This window comes from Myotis brandtii, unplaced genomic scaffold, assembly GCF_000412655.1.
Source record: "Myotis brandtii unplaced genomic scaffold, ASM41265v1 scaffold220, whole genome shotgun sequence".
Classification (NCBI taxonomy): Eukaryota; Metazoa; Chordata; class Mammalia; order Chiroptera; family Vespertilionidae; genus Myotis; species Myotis brandtii.
Window position 1 is genome coordinate 2,181,480 of NW_005358250.1, and position 16,245 is coordinate 2,197,724.

The 16,245-nt window shown below is 50.7% G+C and overlaps 1 protein-coding gene across 1 annotated transcript in view; it reads left to right on the forward strand.

The window, feature by feature from the left end:
* CFAP57 (cilia and flagella associated protein 57) overlaps nt 1-16,245 on the forward strand; it is a 59,738-nt gene that overhangs the window by 28,564 nt on the left and 14,929 nt on the right. The window contains exons 13-21 of the mRNA XM_005866082.2: nt 1,438-1,593; nt 2,769-2,862; nt 3,714-3,904; nt 6,648-6,821; nt 7,813-7,971; nt 10,280-10,423; nt 13,193-13,309; nt 14,609-14,743; nt 14,820-14,963. Of these exons, the coding sequence (XP_005866144.1) occupies nt 1,438-1,593; nt 2,769-2,862; nt 3,714-3,904; nt 6,648-6,821; nt 7,813-7,971; nt 10,280-10,423; nt 13,193-13,309; nt 14,609-14,743; nt 14,820-14,963 (1,314 nt within the window). The remainder of the gene's footprint in view (nt 1-1,437; nt 1,594-2,768; nt 2,863-3,713; nt 3,905-6,647; nt 6,822-7,812; nt 7,972-10,279; nt 10,424-13,192; nt 13,310-14,608; nt 14,744-14,819; nt 14,964-16,245) is intronic.

Below are 16,245 nucleotides of genomic sequence, written 5' to 3' on the forward strand. Positions count from 1 at the left end.
GAGAAACAGTCTTCATCCCCAGTCCTCTCACCTCTTCACACCTTCACCCACACCCAGTCAGGCCCACGTTCCCTAAAATCTCTCCCGAATCTTTCCATTACTCTCTGCTCCTCTAATCTCCCTACGCCACCTCTAATCAAGCCCCTCCCATCCCCCACGGGCTTGTGCCGTACCCCTGCCTTCAGTCCTCTGATCTAGCCCGTGCTGCACGCTGCCGTCAGAGAGGTCTTTTTAAGGCCAAAGTCAGCTTAACCAGGTTAGATGAGGGCCTTCGGAAGCCCTGTAGGTGAAATCAAAATTTCTTAGCATGGCTTACAGGGACCTTGATGGTCTGACCCAGTCTCAGCCTCCTCTCTCACCCTCGGCCTCCTACCTCACCAAATCACAGGCAGTGCCCTGACCAGGCATCCTCGCTCTTACCTTCCTGACTTTGCACATGCAACTTGTGTTCATCTCTTGTCTCAGCACTTCCTGTGTGCCAGATGCACACTAGTCCACTGGCCAGGAAGTAGGGGAGACAGACCAGAAGAGATGAATGGGGGTACACACACCTGTGTTCTCACCTCCTCTGTCATCAACATTAACTCTTTTTTGAGTGAGGGGGTGTGTAGTACAGTATTTTATCAAACTTGGCAATGGTGAATACTGTGGATTGGAAGAAGAAGACATTAGACAGAGGAACCAGGAAGTTGGAAAGACTTAAGACCTAAATTAAAGTAATAACAGTGAGGCCAGGCAAAGCATCACAGACCCTGAGAGGGACAAATGAATAGTCCTCAGAACCGCCCAGCTTTAGCACTTATCACAATTCATAATGCTATGTGTATTCTCTGACTGTAAGTTCCATGGGGGCAGGAATCATGGCTCAACAAATGTTTTTGGATGCCTGCTAGGTGTTGGGCACTGTCCTAGGTACTTGGGATATATCAGCGTACAAGGCCAACAAATATCTCAGACTTCTTGGAACTTAAATTCTAGTGGAGGGAGAAGACAAAGACAATAAACAAAATGATAAAGTATATTTTAGAAAGTGCCAAGATGTAAGGAAATAATTAAAAGTAGCGCAGAGTTGGGGGGAAGGGTGGTCATGAGTGCTGGGAATGAGAAGGGGAGAGTAGCAGGATAAAATGGTGTGGTCCACATAGCCCTCACTGAGCAGGTGCCATTTATTCATGTTTGCAGGAGATGGTTATTAGCATGTGCCTGGCACACAGCCGGGCTCACTGAATGCATGTTGTGAGGGTAGAGGAAGAAGCTCATATGTCTCCTAGTCTTTAGTCTGTGTGTTTTGTGGAGGATGATGAGAAGTTCTGGTTGAGACACATGAGTTGGAGGCTAAACAGAGGTGCCGGTCTCAGAGAGCTCAGGGCCACAGGTGTAAACAGTCCAAGTCACCCTCACTGTCAGTGTTCTTGATTCTGTGTCCTTCTCCCAAAGGCTCAGGTCATGTTGGAGCTGAAGACTCGTGTGGAAGAATTAAAGATGGAGAATGAGTATCAATTGCGACTAAAGGATATGAACTATTCAGAGAAGATTAAGGAGCTAACCGACAAGTTCATCCAGGAAATGGAGTCCTTGAAAACAAAAAACCAGGTCTGTTTGAGAGACAAAACCAACAACCACAAATATCAAGAAATCTTCTTTTCACTCCCATGTACTCAAGATGGAACTGGTATATGCTCATGCAATAAGATCCATGACAATGTGTGATCTGAAAGCATAGCTGATAACATCAGAAATGATTACGACAAAGTGCTAAGTGGAAAAAAAAGCAAAATATAAAACTCTATAGTGAATAGTATTAAATAAAATAAATACACATGGAACAATTTTTTAAGAAAATAGTTAACAGTGTGATTATCACTGGAAATTGGAATTATGGGTAATTTAAATGTTCTTTATACTTCTATGTAATTTCCAAATTCTCCTCAATGAGAATATATTACCTTTATGATCAAGAGAAACTTATTTTAAAATTAAAAAGGTCACAAGAAAAAGTAAGTATAGAAAGAAAAAAGCTAGCAGAGTATTGATCTCCGGATTGTCAGTAGGTTAAATAAAATTAGTCTAAATGGTCTTCCTCTAGTTAGATTTGGTCCAGGACTCTCTCAGAATAATTTCTTTGTTCTGCACTAATCTGCCTGGCCTTTCATCCAAAACTCCCTATTTTTAGCTCAAGGGATATTTGTTATTTTATGTTATCTCCGTGGGTCACACAGTTTGGCTAAACACACACACACACACACACACACCACAAACCTGACTGTTGATTTAATTATTTCATTCACTTAGTCAGCACACTGATTTGGGGCCCTCCGTAAGCTAAGCACAAACTTCGGTCCTGGAGTTGGCCCCTCCCCTGCCTGTGAGGAGCTTCCTGCTCTGGGAAAGGAAACACTTCCTCAGATGCTGACACATTCACATAGCCAAGGATTTTATTTAAAAATGTGCTGACAACAGAGAACTCCACTGAGTCCTTACCTTTTTCACCCCAAAATGCATTTGCTGCATGTCCAAAACTGACCTCATTATTAAGACCCACTTAGTAGAAGCATATAAATAGTGAAAGTATAGAACTTTCAGAGCAGAATGTAATGTAAATGAAAAGTGGTAGCTTGGTCGCTGCCCATAGAACAGTGCTTGGAACAACACACGGGCTTGGGAAATGTTTGTGGGTGAAGGTGGACGTCACTTGTAAAATGTGTTCTCACCTCAGCAGTGCTTTCAGCAGATGTGTAGAAACAAGAACATGTGACCCTGTGTTTTAGGTTTTAAGAACAGAAAAAGAAAAGCAGGATGTATTTCATCGTGAACACATGGATGACCTCCTGGACAAACAAACCCGGGAACTGCAGGACCTGGGTGAGTCCACAGTGGAGGCCACGTGGGCAGAAGGTAGCAGATGTCTGAGAGTCCCCAGACCCGGCAGAAGTCCTGGATGGTGAGGCTTTGTCTATATACAGGCTGCCTTTATCCCCTGGAACTCACCATGGTTGTTGTTTTTTTTTTAATATATTTTATTGATTTTTTACAGAGAGGAAGGGAGAGGGATAGAGAGTTAGAAACATCGATGAGAGAGAAACATCGATCAGCTGCCTCCTGCACACTCCCCACTGGGGATGTGCCCGCAACCAAGGCACATGCCCTTGACCAGAATCGAACCTGGGACCCTTGAGTCCGCAGGCCAACGCTCTATCCACTGAGCCAAACCGGTCAGGGCCTCACCATGGTTTTACTCCTGTGTATTTTTCTCATTCATTAAACACAGATTAAACACAAGCCAGTAGGGAATACGGAAACGTGCAGGTTTGGAGCCTGATCTACTGTCCCAGACTCACCATGTACTTGCTGGGAGCTCTGGGGAGTCACCCAACCTCCCTGGGCCTCAGTTACTCCTCTGTAAAATGAGGATACTACTATCTATTTTGCACACTCAAAATAGATAGACATTTCTACTTAGCCCTGAACCCCCAAGCATCCCATCTGTACTTTCTTCAAAACCTTGCTGCCTAGGCAGCAAAGGGGAGGGGGGTTGGCTGCCTGATGAGATGATGGAATTGTGGGCAGGAGAGGAAGACAGGCTCTGAGTCTTGGCTTTGGAGGCAGAGGTTCCGGCTGGTGCTGGAAGCGGGTGGAAAGCACCCAAGGCTCCTAGGTGTCCCTGAGGTTGGTGCCACTGTCTCACCTTAAACACCTTCCTTGCTTCTCTTCAGAATGTTGCAACAACCAGAAGTTGCTTCTAGAATATGAGAAGTACCAGGAATTGCAGCTCAAGTCCCAAAGGATGCAGGAGGAGTATGAAAAACAGCTTCGGGATAATGATGAGACCAAGAGCCAGGCCCTGGAGGAGCTGACCGAGTTTTACGAGGCCAAACTACAGGAGAAGACCGGCCTCCTGGAAGAGGTACTCGCAGGAAGCCAAGCTGTGCCTCCCTCCCACAGTATGGGCTGCAGCCCCGACCTCTGAACAGCCCAAGAGCTGTGGGAAGCCTCGCCTGACCTCCTCCCCCAACTTCCTTTCAGCGCGTGTGCCCTGCGACCTCTGTTTCAGACATTTGTTTGTAGACCAGGGGACTCACTGAGCCAGGAGGTGCTCTGGTTTTGAGACTAAAATTCCTTGGATGGACTAAGTGCATGCCTGTTGTTCTATCTTAGCTGTACCCTCAAGCCTTAAGAATTGGGGAGACCTTTCTAGAAGAAGCTTATAGAACCTGGAGAGGAACAAGGGCCCTGAATGATGGGGAAGATGGCTGTCTGAAGCCCCTTAATAACCTCTCTCTTACAAAATGAAGTCATTCCTCCACTGGTTTACCAGCCTGAGTGCTGGGTGACCAAGAAAAATAAAACATGGGGCCTGGTTCTCAGCTGGGTGAGGGAGGCGGTCACATTCATGGCCACTCATAAAGGTGTGCACGCAGATGAAGGGCACCGACCACGCTGGCCTGGGAGGTCAGGGAAGGATTGCAGGAGCTCATGCGATCCAGGAGGAATATAAGTTAGCATGACCAGGAGCCAGGGAAACGCAAGGCAGAGAACACCCAGGCAGAGCGAAGGGATAGATGCTCAGGCAGTGTGGGTTTTGCCAAAATACCTAGTTTCCCAAGATGAAGAGAAAATCGCGAGGGGCCAGATGGCCTCCTTTTGGCATGAAATGGCAGGTGGTGTGCTGAGAGTGAGGGGCAGGAGAGTCATGAGGTACGGAGTAATTTTTGAAGAAAATGTGTCAGAGCTCTGCCTCTAGGGATATTGAATCCACCCAGAGGGGAGAGAGGCTGGCCTTCCTCCTAGCGCCTCCCACACTGACCACAATGCATTTCTTCTTTGGAGTCAATAAGATTTCAACTCAGAACTTTCTTAGGGAGCCTCCACCTGGCACGCCATCTCAGCTAACCTGGCCGGGCTGCTTTCATGCCTTAGCAACATCTACCAGAAAAAGAGCAGGTGTTTGTGGGCCACGGAAGGCTTCAGGCAGAGCTGGCCTGGCCAGACTTCTGTCTGGCAGGGGTGTGGTAACGTGCGGTGGGCAAAAGGAAGCCTTTCTCAGGAGGCCATTGGGCCCAGTTTTCAAATCATCTTGTCTCTCTCAACCCTGGAAACACACAGTCCAGGGATGGCACATGCAGCCTGGGAGAGTGAGTGCCAGATCGACTGGCCTGGGAGGAAAGCAATTGATTCTGATATAATTGGAAATTTCCACCACTCGGTGGCAGTGAGCAAAGAGGAGCCATGCCCTAGCCCAGCCGTGGGCAAACTACGGCCCGCGGGCCGGATCCGGCCCGTTTGAAATGAATAAAACTAAAAAAAAAAAAAAGACCGTACCCTTTTAGGTAATGATGTTTACTTTGAATTTATATTAGTTCACACAAACACTCCATCCATGCTTTTGTTCCGGCCCTCCGGTCCAGTTTAAGAACCCATTGTGGCCCTCGAGTCAAAAAGTTTGCCCACCCCTGCCCTAGCCACTTGCCGAACTCCACCAGGCAGAGCTCCTTGTCCCAGCATCTGAGCTCTGGGGCTTGTACTCACTCAGCACCAATTATGGACCCGATGCTGTGCTGGGTGTTCACAGTGGTGAGCAGGGAGGTGTGGTCCTGCCATTGAGAGCTCCCATTCCAGTGGAGGACGCTGTCAAACAGGCAATTCCAATATAACCGAGTGATGGCCGAGTGGCAAGAAAGGATAGCTGAGCCGAGAGCTAGGAGTGAGTCGCGGGAAGAGGGCTGAAAACAGGGACAGCGTGTGCCAGCCCAGCAGCTGAGGGACATGCGTGTTTGGGGGAACGGAAGTTAGGTTACTCTGGCAAGAGCTTGGGGCTGGAGTGCCAGCTGAGGCTGAGAGGTGAGCTGGTGCTGTAGACCCACCTCAAGAGTCTGGACTCTATTCTGAGGACAAGGTGAGCCATGGAAGGCTTTCAAGTGGGAGGTAGCATGATCAGGTGTGTGAGTTAGAAAGCTCCCTGTGAGTAGAGAGTGGGAACAGGCGGGAGGGAGGCGTGACTGGAGATGGGAGTCTGGTCAGGAGGCCAAGACAGCAATCCAGGCAAGTGGCTTGGGCAGTGGTGGAGGCATAAAGGGAAGTGGACGGATTCAAGAACCATGTGGGAGGTGAAAGATCAGGGTTGACTGGATTAGGATCTGGGGGGGCAGAATTAAAGGTTCACTCATTCACTCAGGTATTTTCTGCAAACCTGCTGTGTGCTGGTATGTGTTGTACACTGGGAGTTCAATGGTGGGCATGATCAACAGGGTTTCTACCCTTGAAGAACTTATATCTAATGGGAGAGACAATCAAATAATTTCATAAATAAATATAAAATCACGAGTGTCCCAAGTTCAGCAAAGGAAAGATAGAGGAGGCCTGGATGAAGGCTAGAGGTAGAAGAGGGTTTGGGGGTGTTGGTAAGACAGTGGTTGAAGTGATGGGGCCTGAGGCCTAATCTGGTAGGAAAAGAAGGGAAGGTAGAAGGACAGACAGGAGGAATGTGGAAGTGTCGAGAGACCCATGGCCTCGGTTTCCATTTCTATAATAACCTCAGTCTCCCATTCCCCACGCGGGCCCCCTATGCTCATCTCGCCCCAGGCCCTCTTAGCACAAGGTGCCCAGCGCCCCTTCTCCCCGAGCACACACTCTCCCTCTCTCTGAGCCAGGCCCAGGAAGATGTCAGGCAGCAGCTTCGGGAGTTTGAAGAGACTAAGAAACAGATTGAAGAAGACGAAGACCGAGAAATCCAAGATATCAAAACCAAGTATGAGAAGAAGCTTCGGGATGAAAAGGAGTCCAACCTTCGGCTCAAAGGAGAAACAGGCATCATGAGGAAGAAGGTATCGGGCTGTTCCCTCAGAGGCCTGGCGGGGGCAAGGGCAGTGCTGCAGGGAAAGCGAGGGGCGGCGGGTGGACGGCAGTGGAGCCTGCCCGAAGGGCCTCACCTCCAGCAAGTGGGTTAGGAAAGGGGCGTGGCCTGGTGTCAGGGTTCTCTCTGCTCTCCCTCAGGCAGACAGATCCTTACCACGTCCTGTAACCCCTGTAACCGGGTAACCATCGGGGCTTCCCCTTCTCTTCCCAGGGATAGTGAGGTTCACAGAGGCACTGATGGGCGCTCTGGGCGTTCATCTATTGGCCAGTAGGATTTAGTCATCAGAGCTAAACCCCGATAGTAATGGAAATGAGGTCTTCTGGAGGTGAGACGGCATTCACCTGGAGGTGTCCTCAGGCTCCTGGTGCAGGGAGCCCTGGGTGGCTCCTGTTTAGACTCCATGGGTGGGCGAAGGCTTGGGGGTATAGGATGCTTAGTTTACAGGGCAGGGAAAATGTGTTTAGCCACTGATGGTTGGGGTGAGGAGGGACTCAATTTATAGATCCGTATAGACTTGCCACAGTTTTCCCAAAATGTGCAGTGATAGAGAAGACAAGTAAGCAAGCCCGAGTTCCTTCCTGTTAGGAATCACTCTACTACTAGTCAGTCCGGGGAGCCATCATGTCTTCCCTCTTGGACATGGCTAAGAAGACTCGCCAGTTAAGGCTCAATCTTTGTGACCCCGATGAGGCATGGATTCCAACCTTTCAAGGCCGGTGTGGTCATGGAAAACTCTGGGTCCACTCGGGGAGCTGGTCTCCGGAGCCTCCCAATGAAGACAGTCCATCCTCGCATAAAGGGATGGAACTGGATCTTATCAGACAGAACACTACATCCTCCGTGTGGCCTGGGAAATTGCTGACTGTCCCAAATTCTGATGGGGAGCTCTTCACATTCACAGACAGTTGGGAGGAACGGAGACAGTTCAAAGCCTTTGTTGTTGCCATTTGTATCTTTAGTTCAGCAGCCTGCAGAAGGAGATTGAGGAGCGAGCCAATGACATCGAGAGCCTAAAGGGAGAGCAGATGAAGCTGCAAGGAGTCATTAAGTCCCTGGAGAAGGATATCCTGAGCCTCAAGCGGGAGATCCAGGAAAGGGATGAGACGATTCAAGATAAGGTGAAGGTTCAGCTCCTGTCCGCCCTCAACTGCAGCCTAGATGGACCTCGTCAATGAGGACAAGGCCCAAGAGAACATATTTATTTAACTTGATGAGGGATAAGCAGTCAGTAAAGTGCCTACTGTGTGCTTAGCACTGGGCCAATTGCTGTAAACACATCACATTGAATTCTCCCAGCAACCCCAGGGGCCATGAGCAACCCAGTTGTAAAGCTCAGGAAACTGAGTTCCAAGTGGTTAAGTGTCTTGCCCAAGACCATACAGTTAGTAGGTAACAGGCTTGGGATAAGAACCTGAGTTGGCTGACTGCAAGGCCCCTGCTCTCCACTGCTCCAGGTATCCCAGGGGGGCCATCCCCATGGACTGGGGGCAGCTCATCTGCCCCATTGCCCACTTGGCGCCCCTGGTCAGAGAGGAGCTCCCCGCTGTTGGCCCCATAATTGCTGGGCACCCCAGAAGACTTGTATCACATTTCAGGATACCTTTTCTCACAAAACACTTAGAAGACAGACCCATTGTATTTTGTAAAACATACCAAATGATTTTATATCATCCTCCTGAGCAAATCCAGGCTCTACCATTACTTCCAAATGTTTGAGAACGCATGGGCTTTAGCCTAGTTAGCTAGGTTCCAACACAGACTCTTCCTTTATCAGCCAAGGGATCTTGGGCAAGTTCTCTAAGCCTTTGTTTTCTCACCTGTGAAATGGGGCCCCTCGGGGCACCTGATGGGATGACAGTTCCTGCACGTAATTTCTACATGTGAGTGTTTATGTATATATCTGGGCATTTTTTTAGAGGGGGGTTTAAAGCTCTCTTCAGATTCTCAAAGGGGGTGAGGGGTTGACAAGAAAGAGGTTAAAACCTTCTGACCTAGAACATTACATCAGCCTCCTAACCAGTCTAAAGGCCTTTCTTCCCACCTCCCTGCCACCACGCTCTGTAATTATGTCCCTCTCCCTCTTAAGATTCTTCCCTCGCTCCCCATGGCCCATGGCAGGGGTCAGCAAGCTTTTTTCGGGAAGGGGCTAGGTAGTAAATATTGTACTCTTCGCAGGCAGTGTAGTCTCTGTCACAACTACTCAACTCTGCCATCCAAGTGTAAAATCAGCCACAGACAACCCATAAATGAATGGGCTTGGCCATGTTCCAGTAAAACTATGGAAATAGGCAACAGGTCAGAATTGATCTGAGGTCCGTAGTTTGCCAACTCCTGGCCTCCTGGATAAATTCTGAACCTTTTATCCATCGCGCAAGACCCTTGCCTCCTTCCCCTACTTCCCTCCAGCCTCATTCTTCACTTTCCCCGTGAACCACCCACCCCCTTGTGTTCAGCACCCTCAATACACACCGCACCTTCCATGCCTCCTTCTACAACACCTGCCACCGTGCAGGGTACATTTGTTGACACACCTGCTTCCCCAGCTAGTGTTTTCTCCTTAAGGGCAGGGTCTGTGTCATATTTTTATTTAGTATCTCAGACCTTAATAAAAGGTCTTCACTTAGTGAATGTTTGATGGATAAATAGACCTACATTTTAGTGACTGTTGCCTTGCAACAAATTACCCCAAAACTTGGTGGTAAAAGCCAACAACTCTTTTATTATGGTCACAGATTCGGTGGGTCTGGAACTAGGCCTGATGGGTTGTCTTTGTCCTCGGTGTCTGGGGCCTCGCAGGGCCACAGCCAGGGGGACACAAGCAGCTGGGGGTGGAAAGATCAGCATATAAGGTGGCTTCTTCATCCTCATGCCCAGCCCTTGGCAGGGACAGCTGGGAGGCTGGGGTCAGCCAAGACCATCCACCAAAGCACCTACTGTGTTCCCCAGCCCGGAGGTCTCAGTGCAGTGGGGCTGCTTACGTAGCACATGGCCTCCCCCAGAGAACCGGTGGCAGCTGCGTGGCCTTCTCTGATCTAGCCTGGGAAGCCACACAGCATCATGTGATCTACATGCTGAGGGTTACAAGCGAGCCCTAAGTCCAGCCAGAGGCAAGGGGAGGAACCAGATCCTACCTCCTAATGGAGGAGCATAAGGTTGTGTTGTACAAGAACATGTGGGACGAGAAATGCTGGGACGAGGCCAGCTTTGGGAAACAGCCGGCCACAGCCTGTACTTGAGTGAGTGAGCGAATGCACGCAGTCCTGGCACAGAAGCCAAGGAGTCAGAGCCACAGCCTTTGTCTCCCCAGCGAGCAGAGCTGTCCGGGGCCTCCTCAATCAGGGGGGCACAGGATGTATGTTCTTTGCCTAACAGGATCCCATATCCTGGGCCTCCTGACACCTCACTTTTCTCTCATCTCACCTGCAGGAGAAGCGAATTTATGACCTGAAAAAGAAAAATCAAGAACTAGAGAAATTCAAGTTTGTGCTCGACTACAAAATAAAGGAGCTAAAGAAGCAAATAGAACCTCGAGAGAATGAGATCAAGGTGATGAAGGAACAGATTCAGGAGGTGAGAAGGCATCTGCCTCACCCTGCCCTCCCCAACCCATAGCCACCTGCCCAACTATGCCTGGCTGGCCTGGAGGGAAAGAAAGAAAACTCCTCACAGTCCCTCCCTGGTCCCACGGGCGTGCAGCCTCCACTCCTCAGAGGATGCCACGGAGAAGGCCCAACCGGGTGTTCAGCTGTGCAAGAGCGAAATGCATTGGGATTTGGCTTTCACAGGTCCTAGGGGTGGACTTTGGCACGACCAGCACCTCAAGGTGCGTGCTCTGGGCCCTCTAAGGGAAACCGCAGCTTTTGGGCCTTAAGCCACCAGGGGGCGATGTGTGCTCAGCCACCAGCCTTGAGCACCGGAAAGTACACCCCTCCAACATTTTTTTCTCAGACTGGAAATGTTGGTTCGGGCCCTATGCAAAGCCATGTTTGGACTTCATCTGATAGGAATGGGAAGTCCTCAAAGGCTCTTGAGCAGGGGAGTGGCATAATTGTGTGTTTTGGAAAGCAAACAGGATGAAGGTAGCTAGGAGATTAGAAGCAAGAGCAACTGGAAGAGGGCTTCTGAGAGTCCATTGAGGTACAGGTGTCCCATGATCCTCCCAGGGGCTTAAGGTAGAAGTGTAGACGTCTTCTTGGTCCTTCCCTTCCCTTAACCCCTATAGCCAATCATCACCAGTCTGCTCAGTCTCCAAAAGACCTCTCAAATCCAAGCCTTCTTCCTTTCTGCTGCCATCACACTGGTCCAAGCCTCCGTCATCTCTGGTCTGGACTTGACTCCAGCCTCCAGTCGACTCCCACATAGAGGCCACAGCGAACCACAGTGGTGTCCCATCCCATCTAGAATAAACTCCAAGCTCCCTACTGAGGCCCAGGAGGCCTCTACCTGCCTCTCCAGCCTCATCTCCGGGCTCCCTCCCCTGCTCCAGTCCACAGGCTTTCTGACAGTTCTTGGGGTAAGCCAGGCTTTTCCCATCTCGGGACCTTTGCAATGCTGTTTCAGAGGTTCCAGGTCTTCACATGACTGGCTTCTTTTCGTCTTTCAAGGTCTCAGCTTATCGGCCACCTCTTCAAGGAGGCCTTTCCTGACCGCCCTATGCAAAATGACCTCCTGCTCCCCTTCCATTTTCTCTAATTGTGCTGAGCAAGGATAACAAGTCAAAGGGTGTCAGAGAGCATTGGTGACCCAACTAGAATTGGATGCACAAGAGCTATGGTGGAGAAAGCAAAGCCCTTTCTCTAGGAGGCCCAGGAAAGAAGCCAGGCATGGGATCAGTCCAGGGCTGGGGCAGTCCAGAGAACATATGTCCTTTTGGCAATGACTTTCTCCCTGGCCTCTGGGATAAGGAAGGATGTCTCCTCTGGGCCTCCTGCCATTCTTGAGTGACTTCAAGGCCCAAAAATGGTAGCCAGAGAATATGAAAGAGAGAGCAGAGGTCCCCCTGCCTGGAATCAATGTGCTGCAGGCCCCTGGAGATCACTGCCCGTTTCTCCCTCCTCATTTGACATACTTTTCAACTAGATTTAAGACTTAGTCGATTACTACCCACCCCAACATACCTGAGAGCTTACTCATTTCCCTTCAGTAACTGGGCCAACCATGGCATTGATTCTTGGCAGGGGATGTGCCGGAACCTGGGGAGTGATCAAACAGAGCCCTCCTACCCCACCCTGGTGCCAGTTGCTGCCAGGCCTGATAGCTGGCCTGACTCCTTCCGCAAGGTCCTTTGACCTCGATGATTACCTTTGGTGGGGGTGGGTGGTCAGTGACACATTTAGGCTTCTCTGTCTATACAAAGTGCTTTCAATGATGAGGACAAAGTTCTTCTAAAACCTGCCCTTTTGTGTTCACAACGTGAGTGTGGTTCATGAGGACCTCCTGGTGCCCAGAAGGTGGCCGGGAGCCTTGAAATCTGAGCAGAGGGCCGGAAATAGACTCAAGGGGCTACTCCATCCAGCCATGAACAAACCCAGTGAATGTCCCATCCCCCTAAACAGCGAACCTCTCTATTAACAAGAACACTAGGGTCCACCAGATTTCGTGTGAAAATGAACTTCACTTCTCCCTTTTGGGAGGAATTAAATCAACTGAGAGCTCAGCTACTGCTGGTTTCACTCTAATCAGAAGCTCCAGATGTCAGTCACATCTTTGGTCACTACAACTGCAACAACAGATAAATCTTCCAGAAGCTCCTGTGCTTTCTGCCTTTTCTTTTGAAGACGGGACACTCTCCTCAGTTGTACTTTTTAAGACCTTTTCAACAGAGCGGTGAGGCAGAGGTTCCTCCTCAGCTTCCTCTTTCCTGTCTTATGCCTTTGGCTGGGGATGCCCACAGGCTGGTCCCTCAAAACTTTCTGCTTTAGAATCGATTCTGATGAGTTGTGGTCCCAGAGGGTCAAGATTCACTCACACAGTGTCACGAGGTAGGCGAGGAGGGTGCTTGTCTGAGGGACCCTGCCTCTGGCTGGAGTTGAGGTTCCAGAACTGGAGAGTTATCCATGATAAGGAATGTAAGCGAAGAAGGTAACCAGGCAACTAAGAGGGGAAAACTCATGGCCCAGCCATGGAACACGTGACCTGGGTTCACATGTCAGCCACGAGGGTGGGGGCTTTGGGGGAGACGAGGAGCGAGAAGGAAGGTTTTGCTCCAGAGGACAGGTGGGAGCTAGAAAAGACACGTCCTGGTATCAGGGGAGACGTTCCCACGGAAAGACCTCGGTTCAAACCTAATTTCCATTCTCTCACTCTCTTATTCTTGACTCTGTTCCTTGTTCTCTACAGATGGAATCTGAACTGGAGCGTTTCTTTAAGCAGAACACGCAGCTGGAGCTGAACATCACAGAACTGTGGCAGAAATTACGAGCCACCGATCAGGAGATGCGCAGAGAGAGACAGAAGGTGTGAGGATTTTCAGCGTCTGGCGGTTCTTGGATTCAGGATCTGGCACCTGCCTGCAGTGGGCAGCTGGCTTCTAAAAGGCAGAGCCAGCCCACTGCTAAGAGACATTCCCATTTTAACTTGCATCCTTGCTCACAGCCCTGCCAGATTGCAGGCCCATGCAAATGCACATGACTGAATCCATCTGAGACTGTACAATGACTTTGGGTAAAGTGACCAGGGGGTGGGAAACCAGTTTCGTGCGAATGCTCTCAGCGTTGGCTTGTTTGTCCTGGGCAGGAGCATGCTCAGAGTCATTTGTAGTCTGTGCTTAAAGGCCTTGACTATCAAATCGATGCTGTGGCTAGGAGGACTTCAGAGATCACCTATTCTAGTCCCTGTTGGTAAGAAATAAGGAAAGCCGTGCCAGAAGGATTAGGAAGTTAAGAAACTTCACCTGGCACCCATAGTTCATACAGAGCCGAGAGCCAATCCTGGGAGCCAGGTCTTCTGGCCCTGGGCCAGGACTTGGCTGCACTTTCACCCACTGGCACGGGGCACCCTGCAATGCTGGTTGGATCAGACTGGATTTTTCCATTCCCCACAGTAAGTATTGGCTCTGTACTAGGTAATGCTAGGAGCTGCTACAGAGCTGCTACAAACACAAACAGGCACAGATCCCGCCCTTCACAAACTGGAAAGGTTGACAGGTGATTTGTGGCATGTGCATAAACATAATAATGCACGGTGGAAAATTGTGGAATGTGAATAAAGGGCTATGGGAGCCAGGAGAAAGGAAGGACTCGCTAGGTCAGAGGTAGGGGAAGATGGGTATCAGAGCAAGCATGATGGAAGAGGGGGGATCTAGCCCAATTTTGTCATATTTTCCCTACCCACACACACAGCCACCCTCAGGAAGGATAAACCCTGGGCGAGCTTTTGTAGTAAGGGGGCCTGGAAGCCCTGGCCCAGGGACCCGCAGGAGAGAATCGATGCTCCAGCTCGGCTCCGACAGGAATAAGGGTGACTACTGGGCTTCCTCTCATCCCTTAAGGCCCATGGTCCTGAAGGGAACCCAGAGCCAATAAAGGAAGCAGTCTGTGTTGGCCTCTTAAAGCTGGCGCTGTTCAGGCCAGGTGCGTGGAGGTTTAGGGCCTCCACGTCTGGGCTGTGTGCCCATCTAGGTCTCTGTGCCCGGTGTGGTCAACTGCAAGTCCCAGATGTGGTGCCTCCTGTCCCTTTCTGCAGCCACTAGCCTGCAGCCCCTGCCCCTGGAGAGTCCATCCTTTCAGCACCAGAAGTAAGCGCCTCTGATTGCAGGAGCGGGACTTGGAGGCGCTGGTCAAACGGTTTAAGACGGACCTTCACAACTGCGTGGCGTACATCCAGGAAGCCCGGTCCCTGAAGGAGAAGGTCCGAGGTCTCTTTGAGAAGTACGTGCAGCGGGCAGACATGGTGAGCTCTGCCTCCCTCCCCGCCCTCCCCTCCTCTCCTGGTCGCCCCTCGCTCAGAGGCCCCTGTGCCCCCTCAGGTGGAGATCGCAGGGCTGAACACAGACCTGCAGCTGGAGTACAGTCGCCAGCGGGAGCACCTGGAGCGGAACCTGGCCACTCTCAAGAAGAAGGTGGTCAAGGAGAGTGAGCTGCACCGCACCGATTACGTCCGCATCATGCAGGTACCTGCACGCTCCGGGTCAGCTCCCTCAGAGGCCGAGCCATCCCAGATGAGCGAGCCTGTCAAGGGCCCCTCGAGACCACCCAATACTCGGGGCTCCCCAAGGGTCCAGGGAGCTTTCCCTAAAACATTATCTTTGACTCCTCTCCTCTGACCTCCCAGAGCTCGTCCTGGCTGTGACATGGCCCAGAGCCCGCCAAGGAGGTTTCCTAGGCATCTCTATGCCCAGGCCTTAAACACCGCCCCCCACCCCACACTTCATCCGTTTCTTTTTTCTTCTTTTTTCTGCCCCATCTTTATCTGAAGCACTCCTGAGTCCTGCCTCACTCCTCTTGTTGCCCCTGTCCCCTCTGGACCTTCATCCCCGTGATTTTAGCTCTCCTGAGTCACACTCTCCTTTTCCTCTCCTCTGTTTCCAACTCTTATTTCACCTGCTTTGTTCTGCTGCTTTTTATTCTGCTACTGGTATCACATGGTCCCTGCTGGCCAAGTTCTCTCCTCTGAACACGCCTGTCTCCACCCACCTCCTCGTCTGACTTTTCTGGTGCCTCAGGTCCCTACCCTTATCTCTTGGGTGCAGAGCTAACCACACCCACCCAAAGAGTTGGCCTCACTCCGACTTAATGAGCTCTCCACACCCGCCTCCCGATCCTCCAGAGACTGTGCAGGGAGCCTGACCCCATTACCGCCGCCTCCACGTAAACGCGTTATCAGGGTTGCCAGTCGGGCTCTCCTGCCAGATTTCTGTTTGGGTATCAGTATCGTCTGAGGCAATTAATGTGAATTAATCAGAATCCCATAAATAAGGGACATACCTTTTAATGCTTATATGTCTTCAATGCCATAATTAAAATACTGGAATGGGGATGGGCTAGCAGTTGGATTGAAACAAACCAGTGCCCAGCTTGGCCAGCCCACACACCACTGGGCAGAGGGCACTGCAGTTCAGGCCAGGCCCAGGCACGGTAGGTCTCGTGCCGTCTTACAAACAGCCCCGGTTTAAAAGCAGCCCACACCATCAAGAGCCACTGCCCCACGCAGGGCCCTGAAAGCAGTCAGAGGCCCAGAGACAGGCATCGATCATTGGTGGGACCCTTAGGCACGAGCAGCTGACACAGAGAGACATGGCTAAGGGTCTCAAGTGCCCCCACACATGAAGAGCCCACCAGGGAGTGCAACGTGCTGGGCAGTAGGGCAGTGGGACTGCAGGAGCAGCTGTCAGCAGGGGACATTACTCATTGCTGAGCTCTCCTCTGCCCTGCTACCAGTGCACAGGAGGCCGG